General features: G+C 48.4%; 3 protein-coding genes and 1 long non-coding RNA gene across 13 annotated transcripts in view; 2 read left to right on the top strand and 2 right to left on the bottom strand.

Moving 5' to 3' along the window:
* NEDD8 (neural precursor cell expressed, developmentally down-regulated 8) overlaps positions 1-4,440 on the bottom strand; it is a 24,079-nt gene extending 19,639 nt beyond the window's left edge. The window contains exon 1 of the mRNA XM_025391132.1: positions 4,387-4,440. Within this exon, the coding sequence (XP_025246917.1) occupies positions 4,387-4,440 (54 nt within the window). The remainder of the gene's footprint in view (positions 1-4,386) is intronic.
* TINF2 (TERF1 interacting nuclear factor 2) lies at positions 3,697-7,140 on the top strand. Of its 2 annotated transcripts, XM_025391269.1 has the most exons (9): positions 3,697-4,630; positions 4,773-4,877; positions 4,990-5,091; positions 5,468-5,575; positions 5,663-5,759; positions 5,904-6,357; positions 6,449-6,516; positions 6,624-6,715; positions 6,849-7,140. In XM_025391269.1, the coding sequence occupies exons 1-9, from the start codon at positions 4,439-4,441 to the stop codon at positions 6,981-6,983; spliced, it is 1,353 nt and encodes a 450-aa protein (XP_025247054.1). In that variant the 5' UTR covers positions 3,697-4,438; the 3' UTR covers positions 6,984-7,140. The 2 variants fall into 2 exon arrangements, with proteins under 2 accessions (XP_025247054.1, XP_025247055.1); XM_025391270.1 differs by lacking the exon at positions 4,773-4,877.
* Positions 7,141-7,539: 399 nt separating this feature from the next.
* GMPR2 (guanosine monophosphate reductase 2) lies at positions 7,540-14,653 on the bottom strand. 9 transcript variants are annotated; one of them, XM_025391279.1, is made up of 11 exons: positions 14,284-14,653; positions 13,732-13,853; positions 13,474-13,593; positions 12,820-12,954; positions 11,238-11,321; positions 10,918-11,091; positions 9,920-10,001; positions 9,723-9,829; positions 9,205-9,247; positions 8,373-8,532; positions 7,540-8,188 (listed from the first exon to the last, which is right to left on the bottom strand). In XM_025391279.1, the coding sequence occupies exons 4-11, from the start codon at positions 12,916-12,918 to the stop codon at positions 7,999-8,001; spliced, it is 939 nt and encodes a 312-aa protein (XP_025247064.1). In that variant the 5' UTR covers positions 12,919-12,954; positions 13,474-13,593; positions 13,732-13,853; positions 14,284-14,653; the 3' UTR covers positions 7,540-7,998. The 9 variants fall into 9 exon arrangements, with proteins under 9 accessions (XP_025247064.1, XP_025247063.1, XP_025247065.1 ...); XM_025391278.1 differs by having other exon boundaries at positions 14,225-14,653; XM_025391280.1 differs by lacking the exon at positions 14,284-14,653 and adding an exon at positions 14,095-14,200.
* A 61-nt stretch (positions 14,654-14,714) lies between these two features.
* LOC112628485 lies at positions 14,715-19,048 on the top strand. The gene is made up of 3 exons (XR_003120433.1): positions 14,715-14,819; positions 15,348-15,433; positions 18,074-19,048. It is a non-coding gene; the product is annotated as an uncharacterized LOC112628485 (long non-coding RNA).
* The last annotated feature ends 317 nt before the right edge of the window (positions 19,049-19,365 follow it).

Below are 19,365 nucleotides of genomic sequence, written 5' to 3' on the forward strand. Positions count from 1 at the left end.
AAAAAAAAAAAAAAAAAAAAAAAAAAAAAAAAAAAAAATCTAGGGGTCCCATTCCCATTCTTAGGGGGACCCTACCCTTTTTTTGGTTTTTGTTTTTTATTTTTTGTTTCTTGTTTTTGTTTTACCCAGGCTGGAATGCAGTGGTGCAATCACAGCTCACTGCAGCCTCCAACTCCTGGGCTCAAGCAATCCTCCTGCCTCAGCCCAAGTAGCTAGGACTAAAGGTGTCTTTAGCCCATGCCTGGCTTTTTTTTTTTTTTTTTTGAGATGGAGTCTCGCTCTGTCACCAGGCAGATCGTGCAGTGGTGCGATCTCGGCTCACTGCAACCTCCGCCTCCCAGGTTCAAGTGATTCTCCTGCCTCAGCCTCCTGAGTACCTGGGATTACAGATGCGCGCCACCATGCCCAGCTAATTTTTGTATTTTTAGTAGAGATGGAGTTTCACCATGTTGGCCAGGATGGTCTTGATTTCTTGACCTTGTGACCCACCCACCTCAGCCTCCCGAAGTGCTGGGATTACAGGTGTGAGCCACTGTGTCCGGTCGCCTGGCTAGCTTTTAGATTTTTTTTATTTGTAGAGACAAGGTCTCACTAAGTTTCCCCGACTGGTCTTGAACTCCTAGCCTCAAGCAATCCTAGGTGTGAGCCATGGCACATGGCCACAAGTTTTACCAGGATCCCACAGTGAAAACTGGAGAACCCCCGCCCCACCCCACCCCATCCCCACCCCACCCCATCCCCACCTCCCGCCCCATGATTCTGGCAGAGGGGAAGAGGAAAGTAGCCATTTTGAAATACATCCATTGCATTCATTCTCACTCTGTTGCCCAGGCTGGAGTGCAGTTCATTGCAACCAGGCTGGATTACAGCTCACTGCAACCTCAACCTCCTGGGCTCAGGCAGTCCTCCTACATCAGCCTCCTGAGTAACTGGGGTTATAGGTGTGTATATCTAACCCTGGCTAGTTAAAAAAATTTTTTTTTGTAGAGACGGGGGTCTTGCCATTTTGCCCAGGTTGGTCTCAAACTCCTGGACTCAAGCAGTCCACCTGCCTTGGACTCCCAATAAGTCAGCTACACAGAGACAGCAACTGAAAATGAATAATTCAGCCAGGCATGGTGGCTCACACCTGTAATCCTAGCACTTGGGGAGGCCATGGCAGGTGGATCACATGAGGTCAGGAATTCGAGACCAGCCTGGGCAACATGGCAAAACCCCATCTCTATTAAAACAAAAATTAGCCGGGCGTGGTGGCATACGACCTGTAGTCCCACCTACTTGGGAGGCTGAGGCACCAGAATCACTTGAACTTGGGAGGCACAGTTTGCAGTGAGTTGATATTGAGCCACTGCACTCCAACCTGAGCAACAAAGCGAGACACTGTCTCAAAAAACAAACAAACCAAAAAACCCACTGTAACAGAAATGAAGAATGCCTGTGATGGGCTCATGAATAGACTGGACACGGCCAAAGAACATGGTGCGCTTGAAGAAATGTCAACAGAAATTTCCAAAGCTGAAATGCAATGAGAAAAAAAAAAATGAAAACAGAATATCCAAGAATTGTAGGACAATTATAGAAGGTGTAGCATACACATAATCAGAATGGCAGAGAAAAAAACAAAGGAACGGAAGAAATGTGGCAATAATAACTGAGAATTTCCCCAAATTAATGATAGACACAAAACACAGATCCAGGAAGCTCAGAGAATACCAAGCAGGATAAATACCAAAAACAAAAAATGAAGATAGACCAAGCTGGGCAACACAGAGAGACCCCTTCTCTACAAAACACATTTTTCTTTTTATTTCCTAGAGTCAGGGTCTCACTGTGTTGCCCAGGCGGGTCTCAAACTCCTGGCCTCAAGTGATCCTCCCACTTCAGCCTCCCAAAGTACTGGGATTACAGGCATGAGCCACCACACCCACCAAAAAATATATATTTTTTAAATTATACTTTAAGTTCTAGGGTACATGTGCACAACATGCAGGTTTGTTACATATGTATACTTGTGCCATGTTGGTGTGCTGCACTCATCAACTCATCAGCACCCAAAAAAGATTTTTTAAAAAATTAGCTGGGGACTGCATGCAGTGGCTCATGTCTGTGATCCCAACACTTTGGGAGGCCGAGGTGGGAAGATGGCTTGAGTCCAGGAATTCGAGACCAGCCTGGGCAACGTAGACTTGTCTCTCCAAAAAAAATAGAAAAAAATGAGCCAGGCATGGTGGTGCATGCCTGTAGCCCCAGCTACTCGGGAGGCTGAGGCAGCAGGATCACTTGAGCCCAGGAGGCAGAGGTTGCAGTGAGCCAAGATAACTGCACTCCAGCCTGAGCAACAGAGCAAGACTGTCTCCCCACCTCCAAAAAAAAAAAAAAAAAGCCGGGCGCGGTGGCTCACGCCTGTAATCCCAGCACTTTGGGAGGCTGAGGCGGGCGGATCACGAGGTCAGGACATCAAGACCACGGTGAAACCCCGTCTCTACTAAAAATACAAAAAATAAGCCAGGCGTGGTGGCAGGCGCCTGTAGTCCCAGCTACTCGGGAGGCTGAGGCAGGAGAATGGCGTAAACCCGGGAGACGGAGCTTGCAGTCAGCCGAGATCGCTCCACTGCACTCCAGCCTGGGTGACAAAAAAAAAAAAAGGAAAACGACATGTCAGAAGTTCAGATCTACATAAGAAAGAACATTAGAGAAGGAATAAATAAAGGAAAAAAGGAAGATAACTACAATTTCACACATATCCAATTTGGGGTACTTTGGGACTGGGTGTTTCTTAGGCAGTCCAATGGCCGGATCAGCTGAGACTCATCTGGGGCGGAGACAAGGATGTGTGAATCATTATCTCTGGGAATGGAAGACATGGGCTAAAGACGGAGCAGTTTCACTAAATCCTTGTAAAGTGGTCAAGGCAGGCAACTAATCCAGCCAACAACTAAGGAGTGTAAGCTGTGCGTTAGGTTCTGTGCTTGCTGATGGAAATGAGAGGCACCGGGAAGGATGACAAAGAGACAGTCAAGGAGAGCAGTCAATTACATTAAGGGGCTGACAAGTTCAGTGCACAACAGAATCCTAAAACAAGAAACCATTTAATGTGTGTGTGTGTGTGTGTGAGACCCCATCTCACTCTATCACTTAGGCTGGAGTGCAGTCACTGAAGTCTCAACCTTCCTGGCTCAAACAATCCTCCCACCTCAGCCCCCTGAGTAGCTGGGACTACAGACATGCCACTACGCCCGGCTAGTTTTTTTTTATTTTCAGTAGAGATAGAGTCTCACCATGTGACCCTGTCTGGTCTGGAACTCCTGGGCTCAAGCGGATCGATCCCCCCATCTCGACCTCCCAAAGTGTTGGGATTACAGGTGTGAGTCACCGTGCCCCGCCCCCCCAGCCTGTATTCTATTTCTTCTTCCTTTTTTTTTTTTTTTTGAGAGGGATTGTCCCTCTGTCCCCCAGGCTGTAATGCAGAGGCAAGATCGCGGCTCACTGCCACCTCCAGTCTCCTGGCCTCGGCCTCCCGAGTAGCTGGGATTTACAGGGGCCTGCCACCACGCCTGGCTAATTTTTGTATTTTTAGCAGAGACGGGGTTTCATTCACCACGTCGCCCAGGCTGGTCTGGAGCTCCTGGGCTCAAGTGACCCTCTTGCCTCGGCCTCTCAAAGCGCTGGGATTAGACACAAGCCACCACGCCCGGCCTGTATTTTACTTTTTAAGGGCGGGAGCCCTCTTCCGTTTTATAAAAGGAACAGTCGAATTCCTACTGGAAGCGACGTGCGCAGGGGAAGGCTTTGTAGACGCCGGCTAGGGTCTGGGATTTAAGGAACTGAATTTCGACGGGTGAAGACAGTGGGAAGAGGCGGTGGCACGATCCTCGTTTCACAGACTAGGAAGTCGAGCCTCAGGGGAGTGACGGGGCTTCTCCGCAGAAGAAATCGAGGCTAGGAGGACCCAGACGAGCGGCTACAACAGTCTCAGCGGCCAATTCAAGTCAGCCGGCAGAGGGCGCAGGGCGCAGCGAGCAGGCAGCGCCAGATCCGCTGGGGCGTGGCCTTCTGACGCACCGTCACAGTTCCCTCTGTGGCCACCCATTGGCTCCCTCTTACCGCCCTTTTCCGGGGCAAGGGAAGCTAGTAGCGGAGCCGGAAGTGAGGCACCCTTGGGCTCGAGACAGAGGCGGTGTTTAAAGCTGAGCGACCCAGTACCACTGGGACGGCCAGCTTTTCCACTCAGGCTCCTCCAGCCTGAGCCAGAAGACCCCCTCCCCCAGAATTCTGGGGGCCTATGGAAGGGAGCCGAGTCGGATCGCGAGGTACCCAGAGCCGACAAACCCGAGCCACAGAGTGTTGCCAGAAGCCCCGCCCCTAGGAGTGATCGGAAAGCCTCACCCATCCGGGTGAGGAACCTGGAGGGACCGCCTCAGGGCGGAGCTCGCCGACCATGGCTACGCCCCCGGGGGCCGGTCCTGCAGCTCTACGGTTCGCCGCCGCAGCTAGCTGGCAGGTTGTGCGCGGACGCTGTGTGGAACATTTTCCCCGAGTACTGGAGTTTCTGCGATCTCTGCGCGCTGTTGCCCCTGGCTTGGTTCGCTACCGGCACCACGAACGCCTTTGTATGGGCCTAAAGGCCAAGGTATTGGAGCAAGTAGGACCTGGAAGGGGAAAGAAAGGGGCGGGATGCGAGCACCTGAAAAGGGCCCACAGCTTGGGGATGAGACTAGTTGGAAAAGGTCAGCTTGCCCCGAAGTGGGGATTCTGAATTCAGTACCATACAGGTGGTGGTGGAGCTGATCCTGCAGGGCCGGCCTTGGGCCCAAGTCCTGAAAACCCTGAATCACCACTTTCCAGAATCTGGACCTATAGTGCGGGATCCCAAGGCTGTGAGTAATCCCCGAACAAGCCCTGACCCCAGTTCAACTTGGTGCAGCAAAGTTGCTCCTCCTGTCTACTGGATGTTGGTGTTAACTTCTCTGTCTTCTATATCCTCAACAGACAAAGCAGGATCTGAGGAAGATTTTGGAGGCACAGGAGACTTTTTACCAACAGGTGAAGCAGCTGTCAGAGGCTCCTGTGGATTTGGCCTCGAAGCTGCAGGTGAGACTGGTTTGAAGGCTATTATGTGACTATTTTCTCTAACCCACCCCTTTTTTTTTTTTTTTTTTTTTGAGAGGGAGTCTTGCTTTGTTGCCCAGGCTGGAGTGCAGTGGCACAATCTCAGCTCCCTGCAACCTCTGCCTCCCAGGTTCAAGCGGTTCTCCTGCTTCAGCCTCCTGAGTAACTGGTATTATAGATGCCCAGCTAATTTTTGTATTTTAGTAGAGATGGGGTTTCACCATGTTGGCCAGGCTGGTCTCGAACTCCTGACCTCAAGTGATCCTCCCACCTCGGCCTCCCAAAGTGCCAGGATTACAGGCGTGAGCCACCATGCCTGGCCACTAACCCACTTTTGATCTACTCTCCTCTGCTGCAGGAACTTGAACAAGAATATGGGGAACCCTTTCTGGCTGCCATGGAAAAACTGCTTTTTGAGTACTTGTGTCAGCTGGAGAAAGCACTGCCTACACCGCAGGCACAGCAGGTTTTATTGGGGCAAAACATGTAAGAGCAGAGTGTGGGGTGGTTGTATGAAGGACTGTGGTCTTTATACCTCTATCCCTGCCCACAGCTTCAGGATGTGCTGAGTTGGATGCAGCCTGGAGTCTCTATCACCTCTTCTCTTGCCTGGAGACAATATGGTGTGGACATGGGGTGGCCACTTCCAGGTACTGGGAATTTGGAGGTGTAGTGTTTAGCATGAGACCTTTTGAGGCAGTCCATTGGAATGGTTCCATGGGCTCCAGGCATAAGAAAGCAGTTATTCTGTTACTATCTGTTCTCTTTATAAGGGGCCTCATTTTCTTTTTCAGAGTGCTCTGTTACTGACTCAGTGAACCTGGCTGAGCTCATGGAACAGAATCCTCAGCAACAAAGACTAGCACTCCACAATCCTCTGCCAAAAGCCAAGCCTGGCCCATGTCTTCCTCAGGGACCATCTTCAAGGACGCACCCAGAACCTCTAGCTGGCCGCCACTTCAATCTGGCCCCTTTAGGCCGACGAAGAGTCCAGTCCCAATGGGCGTCCACTAGGGGAGGCCATAAGGAGCGCCCCACAGTCATGCTGTTTCCCTTTAGGAATCTGGGCTCACCAACCCAGGTCATATCTAAGCCTGAGAGCAAGGAAGAACATGCGATATACACAGCAGACCTAGCCGTGGGCACAAGAGCAGCCTCTACTGGGAAGTCTAAGAGTCCATGCCAGACCCTGGGGGGAAGGGCTCTGAAGGAGAACCCAGTTGACTTGCCTGCCACAGAGCAAAAGGAGTGAGTGGAACAGAGTTGCTTCTCTTTACTAGGAGCACATTCTTTGCCTGCCTTCCCTTCATCCTATCCTCTTTGCTTGCTCTCACCTCAGGAATTGCTTGGATTGCTACATGGACCCCCTGAGACTATCATTATTACCTCCTAGGGCCAGGAAGCCAGGTAGGTAGTCTGAGTCAGGATTGGATTAACAGCCTCCTCTCTTGGAGACTCTCAAGAGCCTGTGTTCATCTAGAAGTAGTAGTTTGATTCTGGTTTCCCTCCTACAGTGTGTCCTCCATCTCTGTGCAGCTCCATCATTACCATAGGGGACTTGGTTTTAGACTCTGATGAGGAAGAAAATGGCCAGGGGGAAGGAAAGGTGAGTAGGAAGAAGCAGAAAGCTGGGGAAGGCGGATGGGTAGAACAAGACTGAGAAATCCACATGCTTCAGAATTCCGAGGGCTCAGGGAATGGTTTCAGATGGTAGGATCTCCCTGCTCCCTTCTGTACAGGAATCTCTGGAAAACTATCAGAAGACAAAGTTTGACACCTTGATCCCCACTTTCTGTGAATACCTACCCTCTTCTGGCCACGGTGCCATGCCTGTTCCTTCCTATGACTGTAGAGACAGCTCTAGACCCCTGTGATAGAACTAAAATGCCCTTTGTACTCTGCCTGTCTCCTGCCTCTTCAGCTCTGCAAGTAGTTTAGTAGGAATGGAGTGGAAGTCCAGGCTTGGATTGCCTGACTACACTGCTAAAAATATTTGTAATGCTTAATAATTAAACTTTGGATTTGTTAAAATACTGCCTTGATGTGAAGGAGGGGAATTAAGGTTTCCGTAAGGTCAGCATAGGTCATTCCTTAGAAACAGAACTGGCCCTTCCAAACTGGAAGGATCCCTTTGCCTTTTTTACTTCCCTTGCTAAGTGTTGTTCAGCTGTGCCTAAAAGGGTTAGCAAGGTTGAGAGCCTGGAAGAGAAATGTCCTTTGGTATTCTGGAAATATGTGTCCTAATGCCAGAATATACTTTGTAAATTCTCATGCTGCCAGATTATCTGGGGGTGGTGGCACTAGAATGGAGATACTTCATGGGAATAATACTCATTGTTCTTGACCCCACTGGGTCAGTGCTGACCCTACCACCACCCACTCTGCAACAGCATCCAGATGCTAGCCTTGTACAGAAAGCCCCAGCATCTCTTTACAGTCAATGAGCTCTCTCTTTATTGAGGTATTTCAAATATACAAACACTTCAGAGCTTTTTAGATATGTGAAGGTCCCATTTAGTGAAGCAGATTAACAAAACATGATTCTAAAAGCCTGCCTCCTCTAGACCAAGGCCACATAAGAGACTTATGTACCAATCAGCATCTTTTCCTTTTAATAATCTTCAGGATGTTGGGTCCCCAGATTCCCATTTGATTATCTTGCATCATTTTCTCAGACTATTTTCTTCCTTGCTTCCTCCCCAGTGAGTGTCTTGGGCATTTTGTGTGTGCAGATAGAGAAGTACAGAGTTACTGCAGGAGCCCTCAGGAGTGAGACAACAGGAAATGACAAAGTAATACAGAGCTGCAGTAGCTGGGATGGGTGAGGAGCCCACTTGGGATGCCCCATGGTAGAGTACTTGTGCCTTGGGAGGGTAGAACTGCCCAGGTCTAGCGCACCTCACTGAAGATTGGATTCACCTGCTGGGTGACTCGGATGAAGGTAGTTCTTCTGCTCAACTCTTTGAGCTTAGCTGCTCCCACATAGGTACACGTAGAGCGGATCCCTCCTAGGATGTCTCGGATGGTATGTTCCACATCTCCTTTAAAAGGAACTTCCACTGTCTTTCCCTCTGAGGCTCTTAAAGTAGGAAAAACTTTATTATCTCCTCCTTCTGGATTCCTTAAGTCCAGGGACTTTTCCCTAGACCCTAGCATTGAGCCCTGGTTCACCATGCTTCTCCTCAGAACTGTACCATCCCCCTCTCAGCAGCCATGAGTTCTGCCTCCATACTATTACTAAGCTCCTGGGCCTCCACACATACCTGTACTCAGCCACGCCCCCAGCATACTTCTTCATGGCCATTTCAGAACTCATTCCATAGAAGAGCTTGTACTTCTTGCCGTCCCTCTCGATGAGCTCACCACCTGACTCACTATGTCCAGCCAGCATGCCACCTAGCATCACGAAGTCAGCTCCTGCCCCTGCCACCATCATGGAGAGGGAAAAGAGATTAATCTGGCCAAGGTGTTCATATGGCCACCCTCAAAAGCAACTCACACCATATTCTCAGTCCTGACAATGATCCCAGCATCTCCCTCTTTCTGCTCCCCTAGCTGACCCACAATCCATGCAGGTCTGATCTGCTCTGGCCTCTATTCCTCAGTGGGTATGATTTCCCCAAGATTTAAAAAAGAGCCTCTGGAGAGTCCCTGCCTGGCTTTCGCTTTCTCCTTTTGCTGTTTTTACCATCGTCTGGTCATTTCATTTTACTGTGCCCAGCTAAGTAAGACTCATTTCATGTGTCCCAAGAGCAAAGATCCCCAACTTTAACGGGAGTAATGGTCTCCTGGGAGGCTGTGCAAAATGAAAAATGCAGATGTGCTGTCCCATTCCTCAGCACCTAATATTTTTAGGTATGGCTGGGGCTCAGGAGTCTGCACTGTGCAGCAATCTAGGAGATGGTCAGATGGCCCTGGCCCACACTTGGAATCTCAGATGTCCCCTGCTGGCTGCCCCAGGTGATACCATAGACTTCAGAGTTACTAATTCATATTATGAAATAATCTGAATGACTTCCTGAGCCTCTCTTAGACCCTCAGAGGTGACTCATCCTCTTGTACAGAATCATCCTTCCGTGCCCTCAAGCTTCTTACCAAAAGCCTTGGCCACATCCCCAGGACAGCTGCAACCTCCATCCTGCAAAGTAAGAGCACTATGAACACAACATGGATTTCCCAAGCCCTCAGCGATGTCCCAACAGCCCAACTCAAAGCCAACAAGAACCCGGGAATTCTTTTTTTTTTTGACGTGGAGTCTCGCTCCGTCGCCCAGGCTGGAGTGCAGTTGCACGATCTCGGCTCGCTGCAAGCTCCGCCTCCCAGGTTCATGCCATTCTTCTGCCTTAGCCTCCCGAGTAGCTGGGAGTACAGGCGCCTGCCAACATGCTCGGCTAATTTTTTTGTATTTTTAGTAGAGACGGGGTTTCACCATGTTAGGCAGTATGGTCTCTTATCTCCTGACCTCATGATCCGCCTGTCTCAGCCTCCCAAAGTGCTGGGATTACAGGCGTGAGCCACCGCGCCCAGCCAAACCCAGGAATTCTAATCCATCTCTGCCACCTCCATACCCTGCAGAAACCCAGCTTATACCCTACCCTGCCCTTGAGCCTTACTGAAATGATGTGGCCTTTGAGGCCATGAGCAGCATCTGCACACTCCATTACTGCACTGAGCTGTGGATACCCCACTCCAGTTTTCTTCCGAGTAGTACACACAGAGCCTAGGAAGAACATGACAAGGTTGAGAATGACGTGCTCCACAGGTGTTTGCCACTGAAGGGGTAGCCAGTGGCCCCAGTGAACCAGCTTACCTGGCCCAATTCCCACTTTGATGATGTCAGCCCCAGAAAGGATTAGCTCTTCTACCATCTCTCCTGTTACCACATTCCCTGCCTGAGACAGAGCAATTGAAATACAGCATCCTTAAGACCAGAAACAGGAGGTCATGTATTGTCACATACAGTATGTGTGGACTGTGACTTTCCAACATTATTACAAAGAAAGGATACCTAGGTCCCCTCTACTGGGCTCTCTGAGGGCTTTTACACTAGCCACTTCAGAGAACCCTGCTCCCTACCCATTCCCCCAACACCAAGCCAAGGTAGGGGGTGAGTGGCCAATGTCACCATTGAACCTAGGGTAAAGCCGAGGTCCATGATGCACTTTTCTAAGGCAACAAGGTGCTATGATCAACAGGGACACATGAAGTGGCATGGAGGAGCATTCAGTGAGGCAAAGGGAACTATTGGACCAGGCTCACATCTGATTTACAGTAGATTTAGCTCCCCTTCCTCAAGAGACCCAAACATATACTGTCCTTAAGCCATTCTGTCATAGAACCTGTCTGGCTTCAGGGAAGGCTAAAGACCCATTTGACCAGTTGTATTGGCTTTTGATGGTCAGTAGACACACCCCTCAATGCTGTGGAGAAAATGAGGGCCACTCTTACAAGCTTGTAAAAAAAATAAATCATTTTTCATGTGACCCCTTTTATGTGATTGTAGTATGTATCCATTTCAGTGGGCAGATGTCTATGTATCACAGGTATGTACAGTGCACAGATGTTCCATCACGGTTTGGTGAGTGACATCAGGGACACTAGATTTACAAAGACTATGAACCAAGGGTCAGACATACTACACTGACCAAATAGACATTTTCAGCTTAGAACTATGGATAATCATCCAGTATCATGATTAAATGGACTAGGAATACCATCATGCAGCAGAGGAGAAATGGACTGATGTAGCAAAATGGAGTGGCAGGAAAGTGAAAAGATAAAAAGGTACCGACTATAATAGAAACATACCATGATGGTGTGCTGGGGGAAGCGCTTCCGTACATCTTTTACAAATTCAACAAAGTGTTCGGAGTAGCCATTTGCCACATCCAGGCATATATACTTCACCTGGGGAATAGCTTCCAGGATCTGTTCCAGCTGCTCAAAGTCAGAAGAGCCTGTGCCTGAGCTGGCAGCCAGATGCTGTGGGAGAAACAGAGCCATTGGCATATCAGAGATGATCTGGTGGGCAGCCAGTGGCTCAGTGGTGAGGGTTGGTCCCCAGAAAGACAAAATACAATTGCTAAAAAACTGGGATAAGGAAGGGCGCAGGGTATGCCCAGTGTTACCTCAAGACAGTCAGGATTCTGGCCAGCAAACTCTTGCCACTGATCAAGGCTGTAGTGCTTATGGACAGCAGTGAAGAGAGAGAACTGGGGAGAAGACAAAGAAGCATCAAAGGGAGAAAACTTTAAGGTCTTTTTTTCTAGAAACAGACCTATTCTATCTGAGGGAGGACATGATTGAAGTTGGGGAGGAAACAAGTCGAAGAAGTCAGATTGAGCTGGGATTTGAGTTCAACCTGTCTTCTCCCTACAAATACCAGTAAGGCTTTTTATCATAAGCTAGTACTTGTCAGATTTCCCATCCAAGTACTGAGTGATCTGGGTTGGATTTCATCTGCCAGCACATTCACTGCTTCCGACTTAAAAGCTGACAAGCTGCTGGTGCAGTGGGACAGACAGCAGACATGAAAGAACCATGAAGAGGCTGGATGAAACCTGTGTTTCTCTGCACTGACTCAGCCCCTCCTCCTAAGGTAACCTAGTACTGAACTATTTTTGGTTATCTCCTTGTTCATTTACCAGCAGTAATTCAGTAGGTCTGGATGTTCACCAAAGGTAATGGCTTAAGGTTGATAAGAGCTGATAAGGGGCTACCCTATCCTGTCTCCATCTCTAGTGGAAAAAAGGACAAATTTCCTAGTTGGAGACATGGATCAAGCTAAAAAATCTGTTTCATTCAGTCCATTTTAATAAAGTTCAAAAATATAATGACTCATCAAGCTCATATTCTCTAGCTCAACAAATTGCAAACAATATCCCAATACTTTGAGAAAGGCATTCAAAGGCCATTGTGAATGCTGGTGTTTGTGTTTTACATGTCTACATGCAAACAGACAAGAGACGGCAGTTGGCTGAAACAGCACAAATCTTGCAACTGACAAGAAACCCAAGGAAGTCATGTATTAGCTAGCAACAAGCAAGTGCTCTACATACGTACTCAAAGATCAACACTGTCTAGCTAAAGCTGGTATCGAATTCTGCTTTCTCAACAAACATTCTATCATCAACATACTGATAAGCAAAGAAAAGTCACTACAGGATAGGAAGTCAGCAGACGTTGGAGATATACTAGCACAGTGTGGCATGATGAGCACATCAGATTACATACCAAGCTTAAAAAAAGATGTTTGCTTGCATCCAACCTTTTTATTACAGTGAGACTTGGCTCTTATCTCTAAAACCTGATTTCTTTACCTCTCATCAGCAATACTGAAAGCCAGGCTCCACATAAAGCATCAAGACAGTCCCCAAAAAGGTTCATGTATTACAGCATGTCTGTTAACTCTGCAGTCAGAGTCACCATTTCTGAATTCTACTGGTCAGGGCAGATGGACAGTGGGCAACAGCAAGATTCCTAAGCAGTTACTGAATGGCAATACAAATAAAGTAAAAACAAAACTGCATAACTATCAACCTCAAAGAAATGACAAGACATTCCACAAAGACATAGCAATCAAAAATAGAAAAAAGGATATGAGGTCCTTAAGACTAATGGAGCCACAAACAGTAGCAGAATTCATCAACCAGGGCTACATGGATCAACCAGCAGAGTGCATGTTCTCAGAGTGCCCAGATAACTCTCTACCTTCTCAGCAACAAGTATAGAGGCAGGTAATAGTACTGATAGGAGCAGCATCTTCCATTTCAAAGTGAACAACTTGTATATAAGAAAAACACATCCCATTTGGGGCACATCCCAGAAACTCCCAGGAACCTAGGACTTAAAGAAGAGGAAGATTAAAAAAAAAAAAAAGAAGAATGGCAGAAGTATTATTTTATTAATGAATTGTTCTTATTAAAGAAAATTAATAAGCTGCTTCTACTAGGATCTTCTAGTTGGGATTTTTGAATGCTTAAACTGTAGTTTCTGGACGAAAACAGTGAAAGCTCAATGTGGACAATCGTGTAACTGAAGGGATGCATGTGACTGGGAGGGGGTGACCTGGGTGGTGGGAAAAGTTGGCAAGGTGTACAAACTGCTAGACAGGACAAAAGGGAAAATTCTGTTCATATATCAGAAATATGGGAGCAAAACTTAGCTTTGAATCACACTAATTCAGAGAGCCTTTTGAACTTATCGGAAAAAGGGACTTTAGTAGTGGAAAAAACCGTAAATCAGAGCATCCTGACTGCTAACTGCCAGAGAGCTGACTGGGCATGGGCGTGGGGATGCAAACACCTCTGCAGTCAGCTGGGCTAACTGGACACCAATAGGGATGGGGCATGAGGAAAGCCCTACCTTACAGAGAACCTTGGCCATCTCAAAGGTGCCCACAGTATCCATATTGGCAGCAATGATGGGAACCCCAGTGTATGTCTGCTTTGAGTTCCGAAATGAAAAGGATCTTGTGAGATCCACCTACAGATATGAACAGGAAATTGAGCATTTCATTAATCCACAAAATGTACCATATTAGGACAAGGACAGGCATCTTTCTTGGTTGTGGCCCATCGGGAGCGTGGGGTCAAGAAACAGCATGTAGAGAAGCTTGCTCACCTCACTTCGAGACTTAAGGGTACTGCGTTTCGGCCTCAAAAGGACATCCTTGAAGTCTAGTTTCACATCGTTGTCAATATGAGGCATGGCGCTTAGCCTCGGGGTAGCGATGAATCTGAGGGCTGGAAGGCAGGAAGTCATTAGGAGCAATCTTCCCCTGGGCTTTAACGCCCTGTTACGGCTGGCGGGCTCTCCTCGCTTAAGCTGTGGAAGGTCGGGCAAAGGCCGAAGTGTGGTCCCTGAGGCCTGTCGCCTCGACCCATCCCGTGGCTGCGATTACCCTAGGGCTCCATCCCAGGTACTGTTTGTTGACGAGAAGAGCTGGGAAGGGGTTGTGAGAGACCCTGACGGTGCATTCCTTACCCCGCTACACTTCCTTCTTCCACCCCTGCAAAGAGCAATGGGGCAAGAGGATGACCCACGGGGACGAAGGAGTGTTAGCGACGGGGAGCGGAGAGGGTTCATAACTAGTTTCCGGAATAGGGGTACTCACTTCCTGTTGCCTTGGTCCAGGAGGCAGTTGACGAAAGACCACCTTGCTTAGCAACTAACCTCTGCAATCCCGCTGAGCCTTCTGGGCCACGCCAGGTTCCTTTAGTAGCCGGCGAGAACTACTAGCCGACGAATTCCAGCTTCGGTGGCGGCCAGGCGAGGCCTTCTGGGTAACAGAGTTCACGCACTGAGGTTGCTGTTGGATCCAAGCGTGGGGGGGCGGTTAGACTACAATCCCCAGGGGAAAACGGGCGGGACCGCCCGCTGGCACGATGGGAGTTGTAGTTCGTTCTGCCCCCACTTTTCGCTAGCCCGGGCTCGCTAGGGATTCAGAATCGCAGAGTCGTCATCTCTGCTGTAGCTAAACTGGATGCCTCATTTTAATTTACGACGTCACTGAACCGAAACGCGGGAGCACTCCCGAGCCTTTCCGGAACTCAGTGGGGGGGGGGGGTGGAGCCAGACAGTGACCCGGAAGCAGAAGTGGCCCTTGCAGGCAGAGTGCTGGAGTGCGGCAGCAGCGACCGGAGCGGTAGGAGCAGCAATTTATCCGTGTGCAGCCCCAAACTGGAAAGAAGATGCTAATTAAAGTGAAGGTGGGAGCACCTCCAGCCTTGCCAAGACGCAGTAGTACTGGGCTGGCAACCGTGCCTTACGGGAGACGTGGGGAAGGAAAACCACGCCTTTCCCCAGCCTGGAGGACGCTGACTGCCTCAGGGCTCGGCGCGAGGGGTGGTGGGAAATAGGGGGACCCAGAAGGGCTTTGAGAGCGGGGCCCGGGTCCCACCTGACGACCCTGGGGTCTTTTGCCATCCCTGCTTTTTTGCCAAGACTGTGCTGTCACCCAGAATGGGGTCGCTTTTGTCGGGTCTCACTGTATTCGAACCCCCGCAGTCATAGAGAAGGCCTAGCAGCGGCTTGACTCCCCCGTCTCTCAGATTCTTGGAGTAAGCGCTGCTCTCCATTCTTCATTCCCAGGGTACCTGTTTCTCCCAGTCCCTAACGTAGGTCACCTCCGAGCACAGCCCTAAAACGTTAGCCCGGGGAAACCGGGGCCTCCCAGGGGCTAGACTATGAGCCTTTACTGGTGGTTGCCAAGGTGTGGTATCTCACCCGTCCTACAGGAACCAAAGCGGGGAGTGTGTTCAGTCAGCATCTGCCTTTCTGAGCCTGGCATCCTGGACCAGCCTCACTTCCTTGGCTGAGGCAGGTTAGTTACCGCTGCCCTAGTTCTTGGTACTAGCCATGGTTTCCTCCATCTGCATCTCTCAACTCCCGTGGTGGTTCTTCACCAAATTGCAGCCCTCATTAGTCCTATCTGCTGTTTCCTCTTTTGTGCCTTCAGTCAAACAGAGATCCCGCCGCCCCCCCCCCCCCCCAAAAAAACAAACTGCTGACAAGTGATGAAGTCTAATGCTAGTTTGGCCTTTTTGTAGCTAAGTAAATCTATCATTATTTCATCAGCTTCTTAGCATGTTTACCGTGCAGAATAGTCATTCTTAACCTTGTCTTCCCTCGTCCTTCCAAACTACTTCTTAGCTAAGATTTGAGGTCAAGTATTAAAATAGTATATTAATGATGATTTTTTTTTTTTTAACGTTGAGTAGCGACCTATGTAAGAGTCGTAACATCAGTTTAATAGGTGAATGGGTCACTGGCACCATTAAAAAGAGAAAATAGGCTGGGCGCGGTGGCTCACTCCTGTAATCCCAGCACTTTGGAAGGCCGAGGCGGGCCGATCCCTTGAGCCCAGGAGTTCGAGACCATCCTGGGCAACATGGCGAAACCCTGTCTCTACAATAAATACAAAAAATTAGCCAAGGGTCTGGGCGCATGCCTGTAGGCCCAGCTATTCGGGAGGCTGAGATGGGAGGATTGATTGATCCTGGAATGTCGATGCCGCCGTGAGCAGTGATGGCACCACTGCACTCCAGACCCTGCCTGAAAAAAAAGGCTGGGCGCAGTGGCTCATGCCTGTAATCCCAGCACTTTGGGAGGCCGAGGTGGGTGGATCACCTAAGGTCAGGAGTTCAAGACCAGCTTGGCCAACATGGTGAAACCCCACCTACTAACAATATAAAAATTAGCCCGGCCTGGTGGTGGGCGCCTATAATTCCAGCTACTCTGGAGGCTAAGGCAGAAGAATCGCTTGAACCTGGCAGGCGGAGGTTGCAGTGAGCTGAGATAGCGCCATTGCACTACAGCCTGGGCGACAAGAGCGAAACTCTGTCTCCCCCACCCTCCCCCAAAAAAAAGAAGAGGGGGGGAGAAAATAGGAAACATCAGTTTAGTGCTAGGTAAGGATATTGTTTTGTTAATTTTTTTTTTTTTTTTTTTTTTGAGACAGAATCTCTGTTGCCAGGCCTGAAATTTTTTATTTTATTTTATATGTATATTACGCAGTGGGTGTTACTAGTTCATATTATTTTTTAGTATGAATCACTGTCAAAATCTTGAGAAACACTGTTGAATACTTTTTTTTTTTTTTTTTTGAGACGGGGTCTCACTCTGTCACCAGGCTGGAGTGCAGTGATGCAATCTCAGCTCACTGCAACCTCCGCCTCCCGGGTTCGAGCGATTCTGCTGCCTCAGCTTCCTGAGTAGCTGGGACTACAGGGCATGCCACCACGCCCAGCTAATTTTATATTTTTAGTGGAGACGGAGTTTCACCATGTTGGCCAGGATGGTATCGATCTCTGGACCTGGTGATCCACTCGCCTTGGCCTCCCAAAGTGTTGGGATTATAGGCATGAGCCACCGCGCCCGGCCTATTGAATACTTTTATTGACTTTTCAATGCATATGGATTCTCATGTCCACTAGGTCCAAAGAAGTTAAGTTACTAATGTTGAATGTTTTGTACACTTTTTGAAAATGTCACCCCACACTAAGAAATTTTATGTCACAACCCATAGAGACACAAAAACTTTGCTATTTGTGATATGCTCTCAAACTTTCAATTTTAAGTTGATTTGATAACCCACTGATGGGTTTAGACCTGCCAACTGATGGGTTGAGACCTGCAGTTTAAAAAATACTGTTTGAAAGGCTGGGCATGGTGTTTCATGCTTGTAATCCCAGCACTTTGGGAGGCTGAGGCAAGTGGATCATGAGGTCAGAAGTTCGAGACCAGCCTGGCCAACATGGTGAAACCCCGTCTCTACTAAAAATACAAAAGTTAGCCGGGTGTGGTGGCACGTGCCTGTAGTCCCAGCCACTGGACAGGCTGAGGCAGGAGAATTGCTTGAACCTGGGAGGCAGAGGTTGCAGTGAGCCAAGACTGTGCTGTTGCCCTCTGGCCTGGACAACAGAGTGAAACTGTCTCAAAAAAAAAAAAAAAACTGAACAAAAAAATCAATGCTGTGTGTGGAAGCTTGAAAAGAAAATACAATATCCTATCACCTGTGGTCTTGCTAAAATGCTGATTATGGTTCTGTGAGTCTAGGATGGGGCACAGGTTTTTGCATATCTCACAAGCTCCTAGGTGATATTGAATGTCTGAGAACTACACTTTGAATAGCAAGATTCTAGATGTTTTTCTATTTCTTTGAATTCATATTTATATGGTACTTCTCTAAAATTGCCAGTCTTCTTTCCTACAACACTTACCCTTCTGCCTTCAAACAGGCCTCTGTGCCCCATCTGTATCTCCCCCTCTCCCCCATCCCCTCTTGTTTGTTGCATTTCTTTATTAAATACATAGGAAAGCAGTTATACATGAGATAGCTGTTAGTCTCATCTGAAGAAAATAATAATTTAAAAAAGAAAAAAAAAAGAGATAGCTGTTAATTACCATGTAAGTGACATATTTTTATTACAGTTCCGTTTTTTTGTTTGCTTGTTTGAGACAGGTTCTCACTCTGTCGCCCAGGCTTAGGGTGCAGTGGTGCCATCACGGCTTGCTGCAGTCTTGACCTCTCAGGCCCAAGCAATCCTCCCATCTGAGCCTCCTGAGTAGCTGGGACTACAGGCATGTACCACCACCATACCCAGCCAATTGTTTTATTTTTTTGTGGAGACGGAGTCTTATTGTATTGCCCAGGCTGGTCTAAAACTTCTGGGGTCAAGTGGTCTTCCCACCTCATCCTCCTAAAGTGCTGGAATTACAGCAGTGAGCTACCATGTTGGACCCCTTTTTGAATTATTCTTTCTTCTTTTTTTGGGGATGGAGTCTTACTCTGTCGCCCAGGCTGGAGTACAGTGGCGTGATCTCGGCTCACTGCAACCTCCGCCTCACAAGCGATGCTCCTGCCTCAGCCTCCCAAGTAGCTAGGACTACAGGCGCCCACCACCACACCCGGCTAACTTTTATATTTTAGTAGAGACGGGGTTTGGCCACGTTTGCCAGGCTGGTCTTGAACGCCTGACCTCAGGTGATCCACCCACCTCGGCCTCCCAAAGTGCTGGCATTACAGGTGTGAGCCACTGCGCCTGGCCTCATTTTGTTTTTGTTTTGAGACAGTCTCACTCTGTCACCCAGGCTGGAGTGTAGTGGCATCATCTCAGCTCACTGCAACGTCCACCTCCCAGGCTCAAGGGATGCTCCCAGCTCAGCCTTCCAAATTGCTGGGACTACAGGTACATGCCACCACACCTGGCTGATTTTCTGTATTTTTAGTAGAGATGGCATTTCACCATGTTGCCCAGGCTGGTCTTGAACTCCTGAGCTCAAGTGATCCACCTGCCTTGGCCTCCCAAAGTGCTGGGATTACAGGCATGAGCCACCGTGCCCAGCCGAATAATTCATTTCAACTGCTGTCTCTGTGTAGCTGACTTCCATATTTTTCTGTAAGATTTTACAATTAAATTCTTCCCGATTTAAATCTCGTTACCTTGTCTCTCTGGTTCTAAAATTAAATGCATCATCTTCTGTCATAAGCCATATCCCAATACCCATCTCATTTATTAATCCCATCAGTCACTCAGGTGTCTGGAATACAGTTCTTTAGAGTCATTTAAAATTATATGGTCCTTTTATAGGACCTAATTTTTCACTTAAAACCTCTGTTTCCATTTCCATTACCCTCATTCTGGTCTGGGGTCTATACTTCCAACCAGGTTTTCCTACCATCATATCCCCTCTAAAGTGTAGTCTAAACCAAGATGTGATGTACAAAACCATAATGTGCAGGTCTTTCTTGAG

This window comes from Theropithecus gelada, chromosome 7b (assembly GCF_003255815.1).
Source record: "Theropithecus gelada isolate Dixy chromosome 7b, Tgel_1.0, whole genome shotgun sequence".
Classification (NCBI taxonomy): Eukaryota; Metazoa; Chordata; class Mammalia; order Primates; family Cercopithecidae; genus Theropithecus; species Theropithecus gelada.